The sequence below is a fragment of the Myxine glutinosa genome, chromosome 1, assembly GCF_964187855.1.
Source record: "Myxine glutinosa chromosome 1, kmMyxGlut1.1, whole genome shotgun sequence".
Classification (NCBI taxonomy): domain Eukaryota; kingdom Metazoa; phylum Chordata; class Myxini; order Myxiniformes; family Myxinidae; genus Myxine; species Myxine glutinosa.
Genome location: NC_136261.1, coordinates 3,098,718 through 3,125,351, shown reverse-complemented (window position 1 = coordinate 3,125,351; position 26,634 = coordinate 3,098,718). Strand labels below are relative to the sequence as shown.

At 45.8% G+C, this 26,634-nt stretch overlaps 1 protein-coding gene across 1 annotated transcript; it reads left to right on the top strand.

The window, feature by feature from the left end:
* Window positions 1-320: 320 nt before the first annotated feature.
* On the top strand, window positions 321-1,870 carry LOC137438284 (uncharacterized). Its single transcript, XM_068133415.2, has 2 exons — window positions 321-740; window positions 879-1,870. Exons 1-2 carry the CDS (start codon window positions 372-374, stop codon window positions 1,725-1,727), a joined length of 1,218 nt encoding a protein of 405 aa, XP_067989516.1. The 5' UTR covers window positions 321-371; the 3' UTR covers window positions 1,728-1,870.
* Window positions 1,871-26,634: the final 24,764 nt, after the last annotated feature.

Genomic DNA, 26,634 nt, shown 5'->3' with positions numbered 1-26,634 from the left:
GGCAAGGAGGGCATCGAGACAGAAAAGGTGAAGCGTCTGGTCTTCTCCATTGGACAAGATCTGTGCCGTGCAGTGTCAGATGGAAAATGGAAGTTACCAAAGCACATTCTCCTCTGTGTGACTGTAAGGCACCTGTTCCGAAGCAAACAGCTCACCACAATACTACACAGGCTTGGACACTCTGAGAGCTACGATTTCGCCTTGGAGTTGGAAACTGCTCTCGCCAAGGTCCTGGATGAAGTCTCAACTTTCTTCTGCAAAACTGGTTCTTCTGCAAAACCAACAAAGCCTCCATTCTGCACTACCTTTTAGAGGACACCACACCACAAGATCTGCAATACCCCAAGGATGCCCTGTTCATCCAGGATGGAATGGCGCTGCTGCATACCCTTGCCAACCTTCCCCCAACATGTGGTGAGATATGCTTGCAGGTGCTTGATCAGATGGTGGCCAAGCAGCACTTTCTGTTCTCCACTGACAGTTACCATCCTGAGTCAATCAAAGCGCAGGAAAGGCTGAGGCGGGGCAGCTCAGAGAAGATCATTCTGGCTGGACCAGCAACCAGGAAGCCATATGACTTCAAAATGTTCCTTGCAAATGACGACAACAAAAAGCAGATGTGCCAGCTTCTTCTGAAAGTGTGGAGTGGACAAGAGGCAGCTACCAGGCTGGAGAGAACAGAGATGGCTGTGCTGATCGTGGAGGGGAAGGCCCACCAACTTGCCTCAACGAATGGCAAGGTAAAATTGAAAGCCCTTCGTGAATGGCGATTCAATTTGTAATTTTTCCTGAAAAAAAGGTGATTACCTGTGATGTTTGTCTGGATCTGAAACTGGCAGTGACTGGTGATTGAAATGCGGTGCCTTTTTGTGTTTCAGGTCGAGGTACGTGAACTCCCCACGATCTACAGCAACCAGGAAGAGACTGATACCAGGGTGGTTCTGTACCTCCATCATGCTGCTACCATCGGATACAAGAACGCTGTAGTCAGAACACCGGACACAGACATCCTCCTGATCCTGCTCCACCATGCCCACAACATCAAGCTGACGGTGTACCTGGATACAGGGTCAGGGAAGCATCGCCAACTTGTCAACGTCTCTGAGCTGGCAGAATCCCTGGGAGAGGACTACTGTGCCACTCTCCTGGGGTACTATGTGTTCAGCGGAGAAGACTGCACCAGTGCCTTCAAAGGGAAGGGAAAAGTCGGGCCCTTGAAAAAGCTGGAGAAGAATCCCAGGTTTCACAGGGCATTCGGTGAACTGGGTGACAACTGGGATGCCAACCCTGAGGTGGAGAGGCAGTTAGAAAAATTCACCTGTGTGATGTACGGCCAGAGTCGCGAGTCATCAGTGGACATTGTCCGTGCCAAGCTGCTACGAAAAATGGTGGGAGAGGACAAGACCCTCACATCCAAGTCCAAGGTTGATCTGGCTCGCCTTCCTCCATGCCAGTCTGCCCTGAAGCCGCACATCCAGCGTGTGAACCACCGCGTAGCATTGTACAAAAGAGCCGATCAACCTATCATCGAAAAGCCAAAACCTTATGAGGAGCAAGGATGGATAAGGACTGATGAAGGACTGTTGAAACCAATGTGGTCCAGTGGTCCCATCCTACCAACCTCACTGGTGGATCTTCTGAACACAGGAGAGCACGAAGAGGAGGAGGAAGAGGAAGGAGAAGAAGAGTTTGACTCTGACGATTTCGATGAAAATGATGATGACTGACTCAGTGTAGAATCACTAATGCTAATGATGTTTATCTAAAACAAGCAAGAGAAGAGTGGTCACATTGAGTGCTAGGACTATTTTGACAGTTGTAATATTTAGAAAAATAAAACTTTGTGTTAACGTCTGTGTAGACGGACCTTAATATGAGTCTATTATTTCGTAAAACTGTGATTATTTTGTAAATAAAGCACTAATTAGCATACTAGTATACCATAGACACATGTAATCATGTTATGAATAGTTCTATCATGATCTATGCCCTTCAAAACATGGGTCTAGACACCTTTATTTTTCAATTATCTGCAATATTGGCTGAGATATGTCAAAAATCGTTTTTTTGATAATGGCAGCAGTAATTTGCATAAAAATGGTATGTGGGACATTTTTTCAGCTTGGGGCCATAGCTAGTCATTTTCTACACATTTTTTCCAATCTAGAAACACTGATTAGAAGTATATCTCCGGCGGGTGCAGGGGGACCTAGTCTTCCTACTAGACTAATATGTGATAAAGGTTTCTCTCAAAACAGCCATTTTAAATTACATATGAGGATCCATGCAGGAGAGCGACCCCACAAATGCTCGATATGTGATAAAGGTTTCTCTCAAAACAGCCATTTGAAATTACATATGAGGATCCATAGAGGAGAGCGACTTACAAATGCTCTATGTGATAAAGGTTTCTCTCAAAACAGCCATTTGAAATTACATATGAGCATCCATGCAGGAGAGCGACCCCACAAATGCTCGATATGTGATAAAGGTTTCTCTCAAAACAGCCATTTGAAATTACATATGAGGATCCATAGAGGAGAGCGACCGCACAAATGCTCGATATGTGATAAAGGTTTCTCTCACAACAGTTTGAAATTACATATGAGGATCCATACAGGAAGGAGAGCGACTCACAAATGCTCTATGTGATCAAGGTTTCTCTTGAAAGGTCCATTTGAAAACGCATATGAAGATGCATGCAGGAGAACTGAAATCTGAAATACTAGGATATGACGAATGAGGTTAAGAGGATTTCGATATTCAAGAAACCTGAAGTTGTACCAGTGATAGTCGGAGCAACAGCGAATCCGGATGATCAGCCAAACCCGAACTGAGTACTTCAAAAGCATTCCAAGAAATATCACCACAAACAAGCTGCAGATCGAGGCTGTCAGAGGTTCAGTGAGGATTCTAAAAAGAGCCCTTGGAACAAAGCTATGAGAATGAAGTTTCCCAAACTGGTTCATGAATAATGGTCTTTTACTGAAAAAAGAGGTGGAGATTTTGAGTTCTGGGAGAACTTCCTCCCACCTCGTAATACTCGCCTATGGAGATAATAACCAACGAGAGCATCCTTTCAAATATTATATTTGTGACAAGGATTTTATTTCTAAACGGAGCTTGAACTTTCAAAGTGCAACCCATGCTGGAGTGCTCGCATAAAAAGTGCTCTGACTGTGGGTAAAGTTTTGCTGATGAAGGTTTGTTAAATTCACATAGCATTACCCAATACCCATACTGGGTTGTACATGCCACCCTTGTATGCGATCCTCAGCTGTAGGCAAGGTATCAGTGAACCAGTAAGGAGAAAGCTATCGTGAAAGCTTACAGCCCTTTGAGCATATACATTGTCAGCACAACTTCTCAGAGTACCATGTGTAACTCCTCACAACCAGCCAGCACCCTGAATTATCTTGGTTTATCGAACACAGTCTCTTTCTAGTCGTTTCACAAACTGCTCTGGGGCATCTTCTCCTCCATAAAGTTCTAACTTGTTGTATTCATCACCAACGGATGATTTGATATAATAACAGAAACTCAAAATAATAATAAAAATAATAAATAATAAAAAATAATAAAGTTTGATGGAATAACTTTAAAACAGCTGTTCACCACCATCTCTTATCTTCCCCCATGCAAAACCTTGATCTTTTCTACCCCCGCTAATTTCACCCCAATTCCACTTTTTTGAAATACCAACTTCTGTCCAGGAAGTCCTTGGTGTCCTTGTGTTTTATACTTCTCCCTCCCCCCGGGCCCTCTCCCTTCCACACATCTCCCTGCTCTCGGATGTTGTGTTTGTGTGCTTCCCCTTCTCCCCATCTTGTCTTCCGCTCCCTCTTTTTGGGTATTTTGTTTGTCTGGTTGATTTGTTTGTGAAGTAAATGTTAGCTCTTTCACGAGCCTCGATTCAGTATACAAAAAAAAAAAAAAAGTGTATATTTGTGGTCATACAAGGATGGCTTTATGATAAGTAGAATAGTGATTACGCTAATTCCCCTGTGTGTCAGACCTGGTGATCATTCCTTTGTCCCGTATGGCAATGCACCATAGACATTAGTTGGGCCCATTAGTTACACCACACACACTACTTAAATTCCCCTCCACCACAATAACAATAAAACCCACCGGAAGCCAGTTCAGAGCACTGCCGATGGGGAGGACCGATGACGTCACAGGGCGGCCGATAAAAGGACGAGGAGACCGACATTTTGTCCCTTCTGCTCTCTCCCGTTTTGGACTGCCTTCCTGCGCTGGACCCCTTCTCGCGTTGGACTCTCTTCCCTTCTTCTCCTGCTGCCCTTTACGCTTTCCTCCGCCATTGACTCTCTCTCCTCGCCCATCGACTCTGGTTCCAGACATCACGAGCGATCGCGCAGGGATGCAAGGCTTGCCGCGTCAACGGGCGCTGGCCTCGCAGCGTGCGAGCAAGGGCGCGTCGAAGCCTGGTTTGCGCCAACGACCTGTTGGCCTTCCTCCCGCTAACACCGGATCTACATCCGTACTGTGCTCGAGACTGACAATCCCTGACACTGCAGACAGAGATAAGCCCAGCAAACACAAATAACGATTCTTTTCATATATATTCCCTCGTCCGTGTGCAAGTCTGTGTGTAGGAGCGCTCACCTGGGGGGTTTAGCTTTATCGTCGCGTTCTTGTTCTCGGGGTCCTGCAATAAAGCCGTCTTTATTTTGTACATAAATTCCGCCTCGGTTTGAGTTTCCTTTCGAAGGGTGAAGACTTCATCAAGGCCGTCCAGTTAAGTCGGTCTTCTTCTTCCTCATCACGGATCATTCACCATCAATTGAATAACGCCTTCATTAACGCTGGTTTCCATCCGTGGCGGACTCTCGGTATTAACCGAGAGCCAGCCACAGGACAATAACTTATTTGGTTTCCTTTTACTTTTTTTTTTTTTTTTGGTATACTGAATCGAGGCTCGTGAAAGAGCTAACATTTACTTCACAAACAAATCAACCAGACAAACAAAATATATAAAAAGAGGGAGCAGAAGACAAGATGGGGAGAGAAGGGGAAGCACACAAACACAACATTTGAGAGCAGGGAGAGGGCTTGGGGGGAGGAGGCGTGGAAAGGGGGGGGGGGGAGTGGGAGAAGTATAAAACACAAGGACTTCCAGGACAGAAGTTGGTATTTCAAAAAAGTGGAATTAGGGTGAAATTAGCGGGGGTGGAAAAGATCAAGGTTTTGGATGGGGGAAGATAAGAGATGGTGGTGAACAGCTGTTTTAAAGACATGGAGGGTGGAGTGGGATTGAAGAGAGTGAGGGAGTTTGTTCCAGAGGTGGGAGAAAAGAGGAGTGAAGATGAGCAGAGTCTTGATTTTGGCAGTTTAACCATAAGAGGGTTGCAGGCAGATCTTGTGCGACCTGTAGGAATATTTGCGGGACATAGCCCAGAGAGAGCTGGGGGGCAAGGCCAGAGAGGAGTCTGTAGAAGACGGAAAGACCACCAACCTGCCTGCGGTGAGTGAGTGAAAGGCCCTTGGAGTTAGCTTCATCGCGGGAGATTCCAATGATTCTGAACGCTTTGGTTTCAACAGCGTAAAGACGAGCTAGGTGTGAGGCAGGAGCACCAGCCCAGAGGGGAGAGCAGTATTCCATTGAGCAGTGGATGAAAGCCTTGTATGTTGTGAGGAGCTCAGGTGTGCCAAGGAAGGACTTCGCACGATGGAGGATGCCCAGTCGGCGACTGCCTTTGGAGGCCAGATTTGAAATGTTGTTTTCCCAGGAAAGATCATGGCAGATAGTGAGACCCAAAAGCTTGAGTGACAGAACGTCTTGGAGAGGATTATTCAGAAAGTGGATGGGAGGGTTGTCCAGTCGGTCTTTTCAGAGAGACATCATAAGAGTGTAAGATTTGTCAGGATTGAAAGACATGTTCCACTTGTTTGACCAGTCTGTGATTTTGTCCAGGTCTGCAGAGAGTGAGAAGGCTGCAGACTGCCGATCTGAGGGATGAAGAATGGAGCGATAGAGAGTAGAGCATCAGCCAAGAGATAGAGAGGATTTTCAAGAGAGTCAGAGAGATCATTGATGAAGACCAGAAAAAGCACAGGGCCCAGAACACTGCCTTGGGGAACTCCAGCCTGAACAGGAAGAGGAGATGAGAGAAACCCATTCAGGGCCACATGTTGACTACGACTAGAGAGGAAGTCCGCCAGCCATGCGTGGAGATTTCCATGAATACCAAAAGAGGAGAGTTTGGTACTTACTACTTTTATTAAATTTAATTTTATATTAATATTAATAGAGTACTTTTATTAAATATCAGTTTGAAGTCTAACATCAGAGTATTACCTCTTTTGTTTTTCAAAGGAGCAACCCAAGCATATGAATATATATTCAACATATATATTCGAATATATTGTTGCGGATTTGAGAATCCTGTTTGTAAATATGCCCCTCTAGTGATCCTTGTAAATACCCCCGTTTTGTGTGTAAAGGTCAAAGGTCGTCCCCTTAGCTAGTCCATGTACAAGCACGTAGGCCACCATATACCGTTCTAAATAGTTATTTCTTATTCTATGTTGTTTAAGGCTCTGTTTCCCACTAGTTGACTCTGCATTGCACTGAATCAGTTAAGATAGAATCCCCTTTCAATTGCCACCATAAAACGCAATTGCCGGCAGCGTTCGCTGCCCTTTGGGTGGGGTTATTGGCATCACCTTCACCCCAAGACTCCATTGAACACGAGGTCATCTCGGAGCAGAAGGTGGGAGGAGTCGGCAAAGCGCCAGGAACAAGGCGTGGCTTTGCCAACGCCTCCTCAAGGGGCGGAATCGGTGAGCCCTCGCGACCAATCAAGGCCGAGGCGAGCTCACCGATGGGCGTTTCCAACAGGCCGGCGGCTTGATCGCCACGCGCCTCATAAAAGGGGGTGGGGAAGGACTGCGGAGTGAGATGCAGAGATGCGGCAGATGAACCACAGATAAGCGAGAGACCTCCGATGAGTTTTGAGTCCACTGCAGCTTTGAATCCACCACAGCTTTGAATCCACCGCAGCTTTGACCACCGCAGCTTTGAGCTTTGACGGCAGTTTCGACCGCAGCCGCGAAGCAACGCCGCCGTGCGAACACGATTGAGGAGGGTCGGCGGCTGCTCACCTCGAGCCGCGCCATCACACCAACCGGACCCACATCCTTCCCTCCCTGTGATCCCACCTTCTCGTCCGTCCAGCCATCCACCTCCTGCCATTCATTTCTGCTTCATTCCCCGTGTAAGTCTGATTGTCGTCTGTCCTTTGTGTTGTCCCTGGGAATAAGTAAGACTGTATAGGTAAGCTAGTACTGCACTGTGTCTCCTTCTGCTTCTGTCATTATTTTCGTATTCTTCCCTCTTCCTTGGTTTCTTTGGTCTTGTAAATATTAGTAATAAATCCCTGTTCTTCCTACCTTTGCCTTCTTTCCTTTACATCCGTTTCGTCTTAGTGATTTCTCGATTGAGTACCTGTGGCACGATTTTGGCCAACGTTTCGGAATCGGGTTAGTGAATGCTAATGACTCGAACTTCGGGTTGCTAAAAACCGCTCGGCAACTAGACCATCTAAAACCGTGGTTCGAGCAGGGGAGTCCCTCCCCTGCTTCGCGGTCAGGAGTGGCACTCAGGTCCTTGGGACTTTTCGTAGACCAAATACCCTGGCTGCTCCCGACCGGAAGGAGCGTTGGGACCCCCAGGACTCATGTCGGTCAGTCGCGGACAAGGGGATTAATCCCCCCTTGGTAAGGGGAAAAGGGGCCGATGTTGAGATCCGTAACAATATTTTCGAATATATATGAATTCATATTCATTCAGTTTGAAGGCTAACATCAGAGTATTACCTCTTGTTTTTCAAAGGAGCAACCCAAGCATATCTACTCTGCAAATCAATAACGGTTGAAGCATACTTGTATTTCTTATCATTATTTAGTTCAATTAAATCAGCAGACCAAATGTGGTCGGTGCCTTTAGAATAAACCTTCCTTCTTTTAAACTTTGTGATTATAGGTTTATGCAATTCATCAGCCAAAAGCTCCTCAGTCTTGATGACATCATTAGAGCTTAATAGTTTTTTCAGGGCTTTGCCCGCGGTGAAACACCTGGATAACCAAGACCAAGTTTCAATTTAGCACATCAATTTTTTCACAATAAACCTATCAACTTTCTCTCTCAACGTTGGATTTCGTATCAAAGACAAATTATACAACATTTCTCTGTCGGCATCGTGTTTTTCATCCAATGTAGTGGTATTCCCATAATTAATATCGTGCTTCATGCACACTTAATCAACCCTATTTAGAGGTTTCGACCAAGGTTTAGTATTGTCAGCTTCATCTAATCTTTCATCCAAGTTTGTTCTTGGATCACAGAAAGAATACCCCACTAGGTGTAAATATCCTGGAATTCCTGTTGTTGTAAATTTACTCCCTGACAAAAACTTTTGTATATCTCTCCCACTTTTATGCTTAGAAATGAATTGACACTTTTTAGAGCCACACACTAAACATATCCCCTCTTGATAAACTTGATTATTTTTACTTTTGACATGTGATATATTTTTAGTATTAGTTTTCCTTTTACACTTAATACAATAACTCATTCATTTTTGAGAAAAAAATCATACAGAGTGCGAAAACCTTTTTGGTTTCCAACAAATCCATTTCTATCTTGATTTTTAAAACATAAAGAATCCTTAGAAATGCCTTCACTCTCTTCTCCATTTATTTACAAATAAAACTAACCAAAGTCAATAACACCAACATCATCAACAACATAATCTTTTCCTTTTTCCTTATCCCCATTTTCTCGTTTATATCTCCTCCCTGAAATTGAAGATATTGATGTCGTTATTCTTGAAAATAATATTTCCATTAGACTTTTGAATTTCTTTATTTTCCTCCTCAGTGCGTTGTTTGATTTATTTTCTGTAATACCTTCAATCTTTTATTGATCTCACTGGTTTCCATATTTTTTTATTTTTCCTCCCTCTCTTTTATCCCTCTCCTCCCTCTCCTTTTTCTCACTCTCTTCCTTCTCTCTTTTCTCCCTTTCCTCTCTCTCTCTTTTTTCACTTTTCTCCCTTTCCTCCCTCTCTCTTTTCTCCCTTGCCTTCTTCTCCTTCCTCATCCCTTGCTACCCTTAAACCATCTCCCCATAGAATATTATACATATATTCATCTGGATTTTGAGATATTCTTGTATCTGTAATTATTTTTCTCATAATAGGATACCAATAAGATTTGTTGATGATTTCTGAAAGAGTTTTATATTTCATAACTTTTAGAAGTTGATTTTTATTTAATATTTTAATCAAATCTTCATTTGTGGGTTTAGCGATATCAGTACAAGACCCTTTCTTAATTAAGAAATTCCCATGTCTATGTTCTAATTCATAAGGAATGTAATATCTAACACACTTTTCTTGTAAGTATCCTTGAATACAAAAATTATAATTCTCGTCATCTTCTCCCTGCCATTTATGTACAAAAATAAATTCATGTTTCTGAAATATAGGAGAGATTAATATGATGACTAGTAATACCACCCCATCTTCCTGTTGTTAAATCAGTTGATATTCCTAGGCTTTGTATATTTATCTTATTTCCTTCCTTCTTTCTCATATAAACTATCGCTTTGCTATCATATAATTTTCTATTCTTGAAATCGTGTATTTGTTGTTTGCTAATTGTACTTCCACATAACTCCTTATCCTCACCAAGCAGATAATATTCTTCTTTACGAGACTGATTAAAATCATGGAGGTCTTCTAAATTTATTGAAAAGGACCAATTATACCCTAAATCATACATACTAGGGCATGCCCGTACTATATATATATCTAAAATTATATCCCCCCCCCCCCTCTATTTACATGAAATGGTTTGGTCCATTCGCAAAGCCAAAGCGAACGGCTTGCGAGTACGGTGACAATCCCCCCTTCTATGTACATGAAATGGTTTGGTCCATTCGCAAAGCCAAAGCGAACGGCTTGCGAGTACGGTGACAATCCCCCCCCCCTCTATTTACATGAAATGGTTTGGTCCAAAGCGAACGGCTTGCGAGTACGGTGACAATCCCCCCCCCTCTATTTACATGAAATGGTTTGGTCCAAAGCGAACGGCTTGCGGAGTTTGGTAAAGAAATCGCCATAGCTCGGTAACTACTTCTCCGATTAATATGAAACCTTGAAAAGGCACATCCTCGGGTCCCCAGCAATATACCTGGCAAGTTTAAAGTATATCGGACCCGTGGTTGTCGAGAAACAGCGGTCACAGACAAACACACAGACAAACACACAGACAAACACACAGACAAACACACACACACACAGAGATTACTGGAATTATAGATAGATACCCCCACTTATTTATTCGCATATTAACTATATGTCTTTCTTTATGAAATTCAATTGTAAGCAGATAGTTAAATTTAATGAGGAAAGGTGTATGGTCTGTATAACCAGGTGTTGTGGTTGTAAATTTTAGTTATTTAACAAATCGTGCTATTTTATTTAAAGATACTAGGACGTGCCCGTACGTGGGTGCCCGTTCGGAAAAACATTCCAAACCGCGTGGCAGTAACGACCACAGAACCCCCCCCTCTATTTACATGAAATGGTTTGGTCCATTCGCAAAGCCAAAGCGAACGACCACAGAACCCCCCCCCCCCCTCTATTTACATGAATGGTTTGGTCCATTCGCAAAGCCAAAGCGAACGGCGAACGGCTAAATCGCCATAGCTCAGTAACTACTTCTCCGATTAATATGAAACCTTGAAAAGGCACATCCTCAGGTCCCCAGCAATATACCTGGCAAGTTTCAAGTATATCGGACCCGTGGTTGTCGAGAAACAGCGGTCACAGACAAACACACACACACACACACACACACAGACACACACACACACAGAGATTACTGGAATTATAGATAGATGTATTGTGATAAATCATAGAATCCAACCAAGTCATTGGCATCTGTGGGGCTTGGATAATTGATTAATTTATAAGTATTTATCATATTAATATTTTTTGTTGTATTATATTTTTGTTGTTCAGCCTGTGCCTTTGTATAATAATTTGATAAATCAATAGCCAACTCTCGGGATACTCCAGAGGTAGAACCATCTTTTCCAACATAAGTCATTTATATTAGATTTAAAATGACATCATAAAATTTTTTATTATTGTTGAGATGAAATAATACTGTCGCGCGAACCCTTTGGTTAATACCAGGGCTCACGGATGACCAGAACGGATTTACTTGAGGCGACGACCAAACACGGATTCGGCTATAAAACGTGGGAGGAAGAAGGGAAATGGAAGCTGTGGTAAAAGCGCTTACCTGGAGCGTGCCGACCACGGCTTCGATCCTGCAGGAAATTAATGAACCGAACAACCACAAGGTTTAATGTACAAAAATAAACATGTTTATTCCCGGGACCTGATAACAATGAAACGCGACGGTAATCAAATAAAAGTCCTAATTTGGGATCCCACACACCGCACTTCAAATACACCACACAGGAATGAATTATGAAAGGAAATGTCTCGTCGTGTAATGTTCTATGGTGCGTCCTTATCTGTCTGTGGTATGTTGTCCCCACTTGGCTCCAAGCTCCAAAGCACCGTGAAGGCCCGAGCCAACGCCCACCCCAGGCTCCAAGTCAACCGCCCACGAGGTCCGTGCACCACTCGAAGCTCCAGAGCAGCGAGCACCACGCAGATGGCGAGCCAACGACCACCAGGACCTCCCAATACCAAGAAGGACCGCAACATCCCCAAACACACCGAGACAGCCAGAAAGCACAAGCGTTCGAGCTGGACGTGCAAGAGGGCCAGAGGGACGTGCTGCGCAAGAGAGAACTGCTGGATGTGTGCCAGAGAAAATGTCGTTCGGTGCGCCCTGATATATCCTTGCGGCGGTGATGTCAGCCTTGGCGCGCCACCCAATCAGTGCCCTCCACCGAATCACAGGCCTGTAGCGTAGTGATAGCTCGTGTCACTCGATGTGGCTAGGACTGCCGGAGGTGTAGCTGGCTGCGGCCCATGCGGCGGTGCCCCGAACTGGCCTCTTGCCTGTTTTCTTCCGAAGTCCTTGTCAGGGAAGGGAATTATTTAATGTTGTACTAAGGGCCTGTCTAAGTGTCTACAGGTGTGCATTGCCATAAGGGACAAAAGTTTGATCACCAGGTGTGACACACAGGAGTTTATCTTAATCCCTACACTACCTAACACTCGAACATCCTGGTATGTTTACAAGCAGACATCTTAACCTGACAAGCCGGACTAAAACATAGAACTTATTACAGGTAGATTCCCTATCGCGACAGATGAAGCATGTTACCTACTCAGATCTACCTGGCTCTAGATATTCCTTTACCCTACCGACATAACAATATGTATAAACATAATTGCCCATAACATTTAGAATTTATTTCTTGGACTTGAAATGTTTGATAAACACCATTCTGTAAGAATTGTATTACTTCTACAGGTGGTGGAAGACCATAACTATCAAAATAATATTTATCCTGACTATTATGAATACAAACCCAATGAGAACCATTCTGTGTCTAAATTCAAAATAATATTCGTTGTATTTTTTGACAACTTTGTTAATTAATCTCTCATACAAATAACCACATTATCAATTTTTTGTTATTTTTTACAATATTTAGCAAGTACTATGTTTGACGTTGTATTCTTTCCAAATTGTTTAAACCATTTATCCATTTATTTAGAAGAAAGATATAATCCATCACCCCTTTTAGTTAGTTTAACACCTGCCTGTGCGATAGAAGAAAGCATATCTCCAACGAACAATCTCACTTTATCAGGTAAGCTTTCAAGTTTTTCAGAAAAATCTACAATTACACCACTTCCACTAATTTCTTTCTCCAATTCCCTGTTATGTCTTTCCAATTCTTTTTGAGCTTTTAGTCGTGCCTTCCTTTCGTTAGCAGTTTTTACCGCTGCTGAAATACCACCCGTCAAAGCCCCCACCGCACTTAAACCAGCAAATAAAGGAATTAGAAATGGAAGAAATCCTCCTCTTGTCTCTGTTATTGAATATTTCTTTAACATAGGTTTTGATATTTTAAGTGAGCCAGTATCATTTAGTGTTTTCACCTGCTCTCTTGTGAGCAAAACATCAATTATTACGTCTCCTTTTCTCTGAATTGTATGAACGCTAATTATACAAGGCTTTTGATTTTGAATACAAGGCAATAGTTTATCAAGATTGATTTTATTAACATATACATCAGTTGATACTTTAACACTCATTTATTTATTAGAAAAATCTATGTGATATTAATCATAATACCATCATCAGTATTAATCTGCAATTCTGTTTCTTCCAAAAGCAAACAATATGTGTCAAATTCTTCACTCTCCCCTCTTTCAAAGTATAGAGTATCCACACTGTTTGACTTTATAGTTTCCTTTTGAGAACTCAGGTCAATTGCGTAGATTGTATCGAGTTTTTGGAATGCAACCATATCCAAAATAGGATCTTTATCCAACTCCGCAATTACCATTGCTTTCACATACCATTTGGTAAGACTTGTAGGCCTCCGCATAATCATTTTTCCCCCAATCAATTTCCAATCTATCTCGTGGGTAAAAGGTACCATCCAGAGAAACCCGAAGTTGTTTCACCTTAGCATTATCACTCAGCGCATAAACCCCACAATCAAGTGAGTTTAGTAAATCAATATCGATACGTTACTAACATAATTGCCTTCGATTGTTTTTTGCAAAAAAAAAAATTCTTCACTATTAAGAATGCCTGACTATACCCAACATCTCCAGAACATTTCATGACGATCAAAGTAATTTTCGATCCAAAAAACGCGATTTATATTTTTGGAAAAATTGCCTTTTGCACAAAAGTATTGTCGTGTGGCCGCCTTTGATGAAAATCAGGCGGTCACGGAAGCCGATCGCGAAGGCCTTAGCTCTCGAGGCAAAAACTCAATGGCGGACTCGAAGATAGAAAGCTATACAAAATTGCGCGGGATGGAGGGGCGGCACCAGACCCCTGCAGTCTTACCTGTTCTCAGGGCGCCTCCAATACTGCTGCAAATTAAATAAATCACACGGAAAACTGCGTTCAGGTATATAGAGAAAATAATACAAGGGTTTATTTTACAAGAGATAGCGGGACAGGAAAATGTGCGATGATAAATAAAGTGTCCTATATCGGGAAAATGAATTGCCAAAAATAACTGTCCGTCGTGTAATGGTTCGTGGGTGCGAGCTTATCTGTCTGTAGTGCAGTGTCCGCCGTCCAACACGGCTCCGAGCTCCGGCGCCCTCCCTCCGTCCCCCTCGCTCGCACGCTTCGCCAGGCCCCGCGTGGCACCGCTCCAAGCTCCGAGTCGATCGCACACGAGGCCCCATCACCACTCCAAGCTCCGAAAGCAACGAGAAGGACTGCTCCAAGCACCACGCACCATGAAGAAGGCGATCTCCAATCCCAGCGCAGAGAGCACAAGCACAAAGGGTCGATCTTCACACGAAGGGCGATGGGTCCAGCGCGAAGAGGAGAGAGAGAGCCAAGAGACAAAATGTCGTGCAGCGCGTCCTTTTGTCACCTTGCGTGTGACGTCAATCTCGCGCGTTCCCAATCAGAGCCTCGTACTTCGACCTCTCGAAGGTTCTGTCTTGCTGGTCCTTTCTCATTGGCCAAGTCCTTCCCGCCACCATGTCACGCCACCCTCGTGGCCAACCACCAGTCCTTCTCTTCCCTCCAATCACGGGGCAGTTCTCTGTCCCTTGTATGGACCAATCAACAGTCCTCCTGGACTTGGCTCCCAGCCTTGCCACGAGGCTGGTTGCTGGGCCAGCTGGTGGTGTGGCTGGCTGCGGCCCCATCGGCGGTGTCCCGGCCTGGCTTTTTGTCTTTTCCAAAGTCGTTGTGGTAAGGGAGGGGAATTATTTAATGTTGCACTAAGGACCTATCTCAGTGTTTATATGAGTGCGTTGCCATAAGGGACACAGGTTTGACGACAGAGGGGATGACGAACAAAGGAATCCTCTCCATAATCCCTGCACTATTTAGCACGCCCTGATCCCTCATAGCGGCGACATCAATACAGCTTATACCGACAAACCGGACTAAACCTAGAACTTATTACAGGTAGATTCCCTATCACGACAGTCGGATACCTACCCATACAGATCTATCTGGCTCTGGATATTGCTCTACCCAAATTCATAACACAGCCCCCTCCCTGGAACCATAGCTCCTGCTAGGTTCACTGCAGGCGCTCCCATTCCAGTCTTAACACTTACCGTCTCACACTTAATTAACCTATGAAATAAATCAGGAAGGCTGTGGGAAGTGAGCCGAACTTCCTACCTATTCTCCTTAACATGCTAATCCCCTTAACAATCATGCAAATATGTACAATGATTTCATTTCGTCGCTCCTGTGGTGGGAGGAAACGGACAAACAACATTCAAACACTGGGACTGACACAATCTGTCAATTTCCCGACCCGGATCTCAGTCAACGGAGCATCTTCTCTTCTGGATTTGGTTATGACAAACTTCCCTGAAAATGTCTGCTGCTCTTCTTCTGCTCCAATCGGCTCATCTGATCATGTGCTTGTCAAAGTGGACATCTCTCTGACCATTCTCAGAGAGCCTCCTCAGCGTCGACGAGTCTGGCATTTCACTCAGGCCAACTGGCACGGTCTTCAAGCAGCCATCAATCATCTGGACTGGTCTCCCATCTCTACCGCCTCTGACATCAACTCATCCTGGGAATTCTTTCAAAGTAAATTGCTCTCTCTCATGCACAGATTTATACCATCTCGTCTTCAGTTGTCATACCCTTCCTCCCGTCCATGGTACACGGAATCTTGTGGTGAGGCTGTTGCCCTGAAACAACTTGCTTTCGTCTCCTGGAAAGCAAATCCAACGGAAGGAAATCTCATTTCCTTTCACAAAGCCCGAAACAAGGGTGTGTCCACCCTCAGGAGAGCCAGGAAACAATATCTCACCATTCTCAAGACCGAACTCTCTTATCTGTCTCCCTCTTCCAAATCCTGGTGGCGTTCTGGTCAAATCTGTTTCTGGTATTTGTTCCCCCTCCATCCCCTCCCTCACCTCAAATGGCTTAACGGCTGACTCCGCACGTGAAAAAGCTGAATGCCTCAACTCTGTGTTTGCCTCTAAATCTTGTGTCCCAAACCCATCCCTCTCTGTACCCACCGTACCTAGTCGTACCCAGCTGCTCCTGGACTCTGTGTCCTTTCCTCCTGACAAGGTGGAAAAGTTTCTGTCAACCCTCGACTCTGATTCTGCAACTGGTCCTGACAGCATCAGCCCACGGGTCCTAAAATCATGTTCTTCTGCTCTTTCACTCCCTCTTTCTGTTCTCTTCACCCTCTCTTTTGCTCAAGGTCATCTGCCATCTGCTTGGAAATCAGCCAACATCACCGGTTTGCACAAAAAAGGTGCAAAAACAGATCCCAGCAACTACAGACCAATCAGCCTTCTCCCAATTATCAGCAAAGTCATGGAATCCATCATTGCTTCAGATATTAAATCTTTCCTCTTCTCCAATGGCTTGATCTCTGATCATCAATTTGGTTTCAGACCTGGTCACTCTACTCTGGACATGCTGCTTCTGCTTTCTCAACAATGGATGGAGGTCCTCAACGCCAAACAGGAAATTAGAGCTGTCTCCCTTGACATTTCACTTGCCTTCGATACGGTCTGGCACCCTGCTCTGCTCACCAAACTCTCCTCCTTTGGTATCCATGGAAATCTCCACGCATGGCTGGCGGACTTCCTCTCTGGTCGTAGTCAACGTGTGGCCCTGAATGGGTTTCTCTCATCTCCTCTTCCTGTTCAGGCTGGAGTTCCCCAAGGTAGTGTTCTGGGCCCTGTGCTTTTTCTGGTCTTCATCAATGATCTCTCTGACTCTCTTGAAAATCCTCTCTATCTCTTTGCTGATGACTCTACTCTCTGTCGCTCCATTCCTCATCCCTCAGATCGGCAGTCTGCAGCCTCCTCACTCTCTGCAGACCTGGACAAAATCACAGACTGGTCAAACAAGTGGAACATGTCTTTCAATCCTGACAAATCTCACACTCTTACAATGTCTCTCCGAAAGGACCGACTGGACAACCCTCCCATCTACTTTCTCAACAATCCTCTCCAAGAAGTTCTGTCGCTCAAGCTTTTGGGTCTCACTATCTGCCATGATCTTTCTTGGGAAAACCACATTTCCAAGCTGGCCTCCAAAGCCAATCGCCGACTGGGCATCCTCCGTCGTGCGAAGTCCTTCCTTGGCACACCTGAGCTCCTCACCACATACAAGGCTTTCATCCGCAGCTCAATGGAATACTGTTCTCCCCTCTGGGCTGGTGCTCCTGCCTCACACCTTGCTCGGCTTCACGCCGTTGAGGCCAAAGCTTTCAGAATCATTGGAATCTCCTGCGATGTAGTCAACACCGAGGGCCTTTCACTCACTCACCGCAGGCAGGTTGGTGGTCTTTCTGTCTTCTACCGACTCCTCTCCGGCCTTGCTCCCCCAGCTCTCTCTGTGCTCTGTCCCTCCAATATTCCTTCAGGTCGCACAAGATCTGCCTGCAACCCTCTTATGGTTAAACTGCCAAAGTCTAGGCTCTCTGCTCACCTTCACTCTTTCATTCCCCTTTTCTCCCGCCTCTGGAACAAACTCCCCCACTCCCTTCAATCCCACTCCTCCCTCCAGGTCTTTAAAACAGCTGTTCACCACCATCTCTTATCTTCCCCCATCGAAAACCTTGATCTTTTCTACCCCCGGTAATTCACCCCAGAGTCCTTGCAGTGTTCATATGTTTTATTCCCCTCCCACCTCCCCCCAAGTCCTCCCGATGTCCCTGCTCTCAAATGTTGTGTTTGTGTCCTTCCCCGTCTTCCCCCTCTCTTTTGTGTCCTTCCCCCTCTCTCCCCATCTTGTCTGCCGCTCCCCTTGTTTTTTGTGTTTTGTGTGTCGGTTTGTCTTTTTGTGTGATTAATGTTAGCTTTTTCACGAGCCTCGATCTTGTATACAAAAAAAAAAAAAAAAAAAAAAAAAAACTACCTTAACCACCAACCTTAACCTTAACCAAAAAATTCAAAACTCCAATAAACATTTGTACAACCCCAATCTACAGACCGCGTCCCCCGGTGGATGCCACAAGATGCAACCTTACCTGTGGGGCCATCCCAATGCACCCCTAAATTACCGCGGGCTCTGTCCTGGTGTTACAGGTGAGTGACATGGCTCGGTGGATTTCACCCTCATTCATTTAACATAACCCCTTAACCACTCATTCTCATTCCATAAGTCATCACAACACTTAAATCATAACCAAGCACGTACTGATTACACCCCCCTGCAGGACCATGGCATAGATGTCGTATACATGTGTGTTCATTTCCCTCAACTAGGCAGCAGGGAGGTACCGCACAAGTAAGATGGTGGGGGCGCTTCAGGCTGTGGTGCCCGCAGTCCCAAAAACAAGTCAAATGACTTCCAAGTTCATTGCTCCCCCTCCCCCCGTTTACCTCTGGGCCCCGTGACAGCTGAGCAGCCCTTTTCGCCGTTACCCTGCCGGTGAGGATCTCCACACACCAGGCTCCATTGCCTCCTGCTTCAGCGCAGCTACACGGGTCACCTGGAGTCTCCTTTACCCCACGGCGCCCAACCAGACCCTCCACCGACGAGCTCCAATTTCCAGATACCACTGGCTGCCAGGGGTAATTGCCGCAGAGGGGGGCGGCAGGCATCGCTCCTCAGAGCTTAATCTGTACCTGCAGACACACACACACCTTCCCCACCCACAAAATCCCAAAACACCTTTCCTCCCCCGCTGCCATTCCATTTTCCAACACAATTCCATAGATGGTACAAAAGAGTTGCCATGGCCTGCCATTGTGAAATCCCCATTCACAGTTGAATCACATATTTCCAGAAGCACATTTCAAAACTCTCAATAATTACCACTCACTCATCTTTCCAACCTCATGACCACATAAAAACACATAACCTCGACACATACACAAACGCCACCCACAAGACTCTGTGGCACCCATTCCATCCCCCTCATCGGCCATGTCATCACTCGCACCCGCCCCCAACTCCAAATTACATGTCCCCCAAATTTACATAAGCAAGTCCTGAAGCCTGGGACAGTAACCATCAAGGCCTTACTCTACCTTGATGTGCAGGTAATTTCCGGTTGGTCAGGTCCAAAGTGCAATCCACCCATAAAATCACAAAATTTATCAGTGGGCCAATCAAATTCTTCCAAATTTCACTTTTGTCCCCACTATACTGGCAGGTATGTGGGTCCACATCTAACGGTGCACTGTTCTAAACAACTACATGTGGCCAAGACAGCTCCGCACCTCTACCGTGCGAGGGTCATCGGGACAAGGTGAGCAGTCAAAACGTCAACACGGCCCATGAATGTCCACAAGGGTGCGACCCACCATCCATCCTTCGGCCCCCCTGCGAGGAACACAGCTGCACTAGCCCCAGCTGGCCAATGTGGTGAGCACCTGCTGCCAACTCCGCCATTCCCAAGGCCTCGGACCTGGGGGGCACGGTCGCAGTGCGGGGCATCCCAACAGCCACGTCCCCTGCACCTCCACATCTTCCCACAGTCCGACCACATGCAGCACCCAGTGCCTACCCACACTTGACCACACCAAGGTCCAGTCAACAGCCATGCTCCAACAGGAGACCCACCCAGAAGACATGGTCCACACACTTGCGGACACCCAGAGCACCACGTTGACCCCCAGACCACCCAACTACATCCCCACAGCCCTGCGTCCCAAATATTGGCGCAATCGCCCCCACAACCAGTTGAAGGCTGTGTGCTGCTAACCTGTCAATTTTATCACAGCCTCCAACACTTAGGTCTAAGCACACCTGGATTAATAATGGTGACACTGCTGTCAGTATCCACCATGACATTTCAAAATTCATCCTTAAATTTGCATCTAACCCTCAGATTACCCATGCCAATCATTTTTCACATTTCACTAATCTCAACCAAAGAAAGATGCTTTGCCATACACATGCCAGCCGAGCATGGCCCATATGCTCGGCACGTTACCAATCTCCCGATTCATCAATCCCATGGCTCTCTTCCCAAACCGAGAGTCCACAAATCATAACGGAACATCTGTGGAAGATCACTCTCACACCATCACGTTCCACAGATGCCCCAATGGTTGTCCGGCAGGCTATACTCCATCCCTGTCCATTCGATTCGACCCGCGTCCATAGCCCAGCACAGCATGGCAGGTTACCACATGCTGGCTGTCCCAAAGTCTCAGGGAGAGGGTGCCAGGCCGCATGCCCGGGTGGTCACCACATCAGGCCCATGTTGGCTGTCCGCGATGCCACCACCAAAGCGCGACCCACAACACCTCCCCCTAGTGGTCCTCAATAAATGCCATCCCAGGCTTGAGAAATCACCTCGGACCCCCTGGAGGTCTTAACCCCCACCAGGGTCCGGTGACCCTGCCAGCCCGAGCCACATGCTCGGGCGGCACCCCGATGGACAAGGGACGCCACACTCCACCAGACCCCCCGTGGGGACTAGGTCGTACCTCGACACCCAAGGCTGGACCCCACGTCCAAATCTCGCCAGCACAGCCCCCCAGCTGGCTGGCATAACAAAATTTCCAAAGGGGCAACTTTTGCTCAAGACCATCACCAATGACCTCGCCTGGTCCACATTCCGCAGCCCGGGGACCAACACCCACCAAGGCTGTTCCAAATCACATTCCCATTTCCATTTAATTTTAAATTTCCTTTTAACAATTTTTATCTCCCGTCTCAAACCGCAGCTGCAGGTAACAACCCCTACCACAGGTTGTTCTGCCCCTCCCTGCAGCTGGTCCAAATTCCCTATGGGGACCAAATTATCTGAGGCTCGATCTCCCGATCCTCCAATGTCCAAATCCAGCCCGGAGCCAAAACACTCCCCCAACTGGTTGTCCAATTTCGGAGCCTCCGCCACCAAACCGCAGTGCATGGTGAGGGTCACTTCAACCACGTCCTCAGACCGACTCACCTCATCCCCCAAGCTCCATTGTATCTGGTCAACCTATACCTCCATGGGACTGTCCCACTGTCCCAGGTCCCCAGCCGCTGTGTCACATCATGTACATCCCCTTTAATCAGTTGCGGCCCCCACAGGCCTTGATCAATAAATACCCGGTCCGGCTCCATTACTCGGACCCCCCCGCCCCCCCCCTATTGTTATCCCCTCTTGCCCTGCACCACCGCCCTGGTGCTGCACCATTCCAAATTCATCCCCCTGTTGATGTGTTGGGGCATCCACCCGGCCGCGATAAACCTCCAGACCAGCATATAACAAACATTCACCATTACAATTTTCACATTCCCTATTTCCTTCCAAATTTCCTTCCCTACCTTCCCCATTTATTTCAATTGCCATTCCCGGCTTCTGAGCCCCATGTGAATCATTCTTTTGTTCTTCCTCCAATTCCTTCGTCCATCCTTCCCATTTATCCCTGGTGTTGGGCTAGCGGCTAGGGTGCCGGCTTAGGATACCTAGGATCCTGGGTTCGAATCCCGGTCGATCGCTGAATTAACACCAGGGGGGGTTGACTCAGCCTGTCATCCTTCCGAGGTCGGCTAATTGAGTACCAGTTCACTGGTAATTCCCTGTTTGTCGTTAAAGGCGGCAAAAAGGGTTGGCGTCAGGAAGGGCATCCGGCCGTAAAACATTGCTTCAAAAATGGGACCAAAAAAAAAAAAACAACAACCACGGTGCCCGAAAAAGGCCAACCCCTGCTTTGCGGGGAAAAATGGCCTCTAAAGGTGGTTGTTTATTTTATATATATCCTTCAATTTTGTTTTCCACTCGCTCACTCCATGCATCCATTTTATCAATCATTCGCCTCATGTCTCCCTTCAATTCTCATTTCATTCCATCAATTTTATTTTCCAATCGCTCACTGCTATCGTTTTGTGCCTTCAGGCTGTCATTAATTTGCTTCATCAATTGCATTATGGCCTGGTTGTCTATGGGGGCCGTCCCTATGGTGGGGAGAGCTCCATCACTATACTCCCCCCCCCAACTACCTCCAACTCACCCCCAATGCTCCCCGCATCTTCCATTCCTTCTTCCATACCGCTTACCTCGTCCATCCGTAAAGAAGAGGTCGCTTCCCCGCGGCTTTTACCAGGAACCGATTTAGATTTTAACTGACATCTGACTAACTGACTGACATCTAACTGACATAATTGATTCTCAGTTCGCGTCCCGCGCACCGATCGACGATGCAAATTTATCGCCTCCGACTAAAAAAATTTTTGCGTCCAAATGCCGGGCACGATAAACGCCCGACCGTGTCTGCGTGCGTGCGTGTGTGCGTGCGTGCGGGCGTGCGTGCGTAAGCGAAGGACCGCATTCGAAGTTGGTGTGTGGGTGCAACCCACGTCAAAATCCAAGATGGCCGCCGCCATGTATGTCTGATGCCATGTATGTCTGAACCTTGTAACCTGCATATCTTGAAAAATAAGCAAAGTACCAACATCTAATTTGGTGTGTGGGTGTATCTCGGCATAAGGAAGAACGCTGTTTAAAATCGGGTCGCCACGTCAAAAGCCAAGATGGCCGCCGCCATGTATGTCTGAAACTTGTGAGATGAATATCTTGAAAAATAAGCAAAGTACCAACTTCTAATTTGGTGTGTGGGTGTATCTAGGCATAAGGAAGAACGCTATTGAAAATTGGCTCGCCACGTCAAAATCCAAGATGGCCACCGCCATGTATATATCTGAACCTTGTGAGCGAAATATCTTGAAAAATAAGCGAAGTACCAACTTCTAATCTGGCGTGTGGGTGTATCTAGGCACAAGCAAGAACGCTGTTTAAAATTGGCTCGCCACGTCAAAATCCAAGATGGCCGCCGCCATGTAGGTCTGATGCCATGTATGTCTGAACCTTGTAACCTGCATATCTTGAAAAATAAGCGAAGTACCAACTTCTAATCTGGTGTGTGGGTGTATCTAGGCATAAGGAAGAACGCTATTGAAAATTGCGTCGCCACGTCAAAATCCAAGATGGCCACCGCCATGTATGTCTGAACCTTGTGAGATGAATATCTTGAAAAATAAGCGAAGTACCAACTTCTAATCTGGTGTGTGGGTGTATCTCGGCATAAGGACGAACGCTATTGAAAATTGGGTCGCCACGTCAAAATCCAAGATGGCCGCCACCATATATATGTCTGACCCTTGTGAGCGAAATATCTTGAAAAATAAGCGAAGTACCAACTTCTAATCTGGTGTGTGGGTGTATCTAGGCATAAGGAAGAACGCTATTGAAAATTGGGTCGCCATGTCAAAATCCAAGATGGCCGCCGCCATGTATGTCCGAACCTTGTGAGATGAATATCTTGAAAAATAAGCGAAGTACCAACTTCTAATTTGGTGTGTGGGTGTATCTCGCCATAAGGAAGAACGCTATTGTAAAGTGGGTCGCCACGTCAAAATCCAGGACGGCCGCCACCATATATATGTCTGAACCTTGTGAGCGAAATATCTTGAAAAATAAGCGATGTACCTTCTGGTGTGTGGGTGTATCTCGGCATAAGGAAGAACGCTATTGTAAAGTGGGTCGCCACGTCAAAATCCAAGATGGCCGCCTCCATGTTTGTCTGACCCTTGTGAGCGAAATATCATATCACAGCATGTTTTCTGCGTGTTCCACTTTGTCAACTCACATCACTTCCCCGACGGGGGACCTAGGCGTAATACTTATTGATTCTCAGTTCGCGTCCCGCACACCGATCGACGATGCAAATTTATCGCCTCTGACTAAAAAATGTTTTGCATCCAAATGCCGGGCGCGATGTATGCCCGACCGTGTCGATCTCTCGCCGCGGACAAAAAAATTTGTCCTATGGGCCCAGATCCTCACTCTTGACACCATTTTGTCGTGTGGCCGCCTTTGCTGAAAAACAGGCGGTCACCGAAGCCGATCGCGAAGGCCTTAGCTCTCAAGGCGAAAACTCAATGGTGGACTCGAAGACAGAAAGCTATACAAAATTGCGCGGGATGGAGGGGCGGCACCAGACCCCTGCAGTCTTACCTGTTCTCAGGGCGCCTCCAATGCTGCTGCAAATTAAATAAATTACACGGAAAACTGCGTTCAGGTATATACAGAAAATAATACAAGGGTTTATATTATAAGAGATAGCGGGACAGGAAAATGCGCGATGATAAATAAAGTGTCCTATATCGGGATCCCGCACACCTCACCTCAGAAACAAGACAAAGGAAAATGAATTACCAAAAATAACTGTCCGTCGTGTAATGGTTTGTGGGTGCAAGCTTATCTGTCTGTAGTGCAGTGTCCGCCGTCCAACACGGCTCCGAGCTCAGGCGCGAAGGAACCCTCCGTCCACCTCGCTCGCATGCTTTGCCAGGCCCGGCGCGACCCGCACCGCTCCGAGCTCCGAGTCGATCGCACACGAGGCCCCAGCACCACTCTAAGCTCTGAAAGCACCGAGTAGAACCGCTCCAAGCACCACGCACCATGAAGAACGCGATCTCCAATCCCAGCGCAGAGAGCACAAGCACAAAGGGTCGATCTCCACACGAAGGGCGATGGGTCCAGTGCGAAGAGGGGAGAGAGAGAGAGAGAGAGAAAGCCAAAAGACAAAATGTCGTGCAGCGCATCCTTTTGTCACCTTGCGTGTGACGTCAATCTCGCGCGTTCCCAATCAGAGCCTCGTGCTTCGACCTCTCGAAGGTCTGTCATGCTGGTCCTTTCTCATTGGCCAAGTCCTTCCCGCCACTATGTCACGCCACCCTCGTGGCCAACCACCAGTCCTTCCCTTCCCTCCAATCACAGGGCATTTCTCTGTCCCTTCTATGGACCAATCAACAGTCCTCCTGGGCATGGCTCCCAGCCTTGCCACGAGGCTGGTTGCTGGGCCAGCTGGTGGTGTGGCTGGCTGCGGCCCCATCGGCGGTGCCCCGATCTGGCGTTCTGCCTGGTTTCCAAAGTCATTGTGGTAAGGGAGGGGAATTATTTAATATTGCACTAGGGACCTATCTAAGTGTTTATATAAGTGCATTGCCATAAGGGGCACAGGTCTGACGACAGATGGGGCGATGAACAAAGGAATCTTATCCATAATCCCTGCACTATTTAGCACACCCTGCTCCCTCGTAGTAGGGACATCAATGCAGCTTATACCGACAAACCGGACTAAACATAGAACTTATTACAGGTAGATTCCCCATCACGACAGTCGGATACCTACCTATACAGATCTATCTGGCTCTAGATATTGCTCTACCCAAATTCATAACAGTATTCTCAAAATCTGCGAAGGCAATTTGACAAATTGCCTCATGTACAAAAGTAGTCTCGAAATGGACGAAGGCAATTATGTTATTAATGTATCGATATATACTCTATCATCATCATTTTTCATATTCAATGGTTCATTAAAATAACGTGAATTAAGCCTATTACTTGTTGCTTGTTTTCCATCTTTTGTTGGAAGAAACATTAATCTCGTGGTTAATTTAACAGTAGGTTGAACAGAAATCAAGAACATCAATACCCTTTCTTTCACAAGATGAAACACTGCTGTTTCTTCTGTTGGTATGAGACCCGCTATGGTTTTTGTATCCGTTGAATATTCGTTGTTTGAAATTTACAATAGAATTGGGGGGGTGATTTTGTTTCCTCAAGTTGCCGGAATAATCCTTCATCATCATATTCTAATTCTCCAAGTTCTTGCTCTGTCATTTGACGAAAATCTTCGAGCATTTGAAGTTTTTTCGGAGTATATTCTATCGCGGGAATTGTCGAGGGTTGAGAAGTTTTTAAAAGTGGTTGAAAAAATTTCTCTTGTTTTCTTTCAAAGGCTTCTTCACCAGTTAGTTTCTGTCTCCGTTTCTTCTTTATCTCTCACTGTTGCTTTACAACTTTTGAAACCAACTCCTGATGCTCCTTAAATCTTCTTGCTCTTTCTTGTGCATTCATTTTCTGTATTTATTTATTGAAAAATATCATTTACTGAATTGTAAAGGTCAATGGAGAAATTTTCCTTTTCTTTATCATTAAAGGAGATGTGTTCAAATAAATCCTTTTCTTTAAATACAGACTTGGCATTTAATATGGAATATTTGTTTTGTGGGGGTGAACTTACTTTTCAAGATGACTTAGAACCAAAAGTTCATTGGAATTATGTTGAAATTATTCTAGATTTTGTTAATGTGACCTTTAAAAGAAACAAAAACCACATTTGACATTTCGAAGCAAATAAATTGATCCTTGAAAGTGATGTAAACTGATATCGAACTCAATTCACGGACAGGACTGTGTTAAACTTCTGTACGTTTTCCAGAAGTATCTCTTTATTTTGCACATTAGCCAAAAATAATTTCAACAAAAACAAAAGCTAAATTATGACTGGGATTACGGACAGTAAAATTACAGTTCTGTACTTTGTGTAACCCCCACGAGCATTCAGGAGAGCACGTACACGTTGAGGCATGCTGTTCACGAGATTTGCCAAGGTTTGGACAGGAATCGCTTGCCATGCAGTGACAATAGCCTGCTGCAATTCACGCACAGAGGTC

Coding starts and splice junctions, on each gene's coding strand:
- LOC137438284 (XM_068133415.2), top strand. CDS start 372: ATGGCGCTGCTGCATACCCTTGCCAACCTTCCCCCAACATGTGGTGAG. Junction 741..878: donor TTGCCTCAACGAATGGCAAG/GTAAAATTGAAA, acceptor TTTGTGTTTCAG/GTCGAGGTACGTGAACTCCC.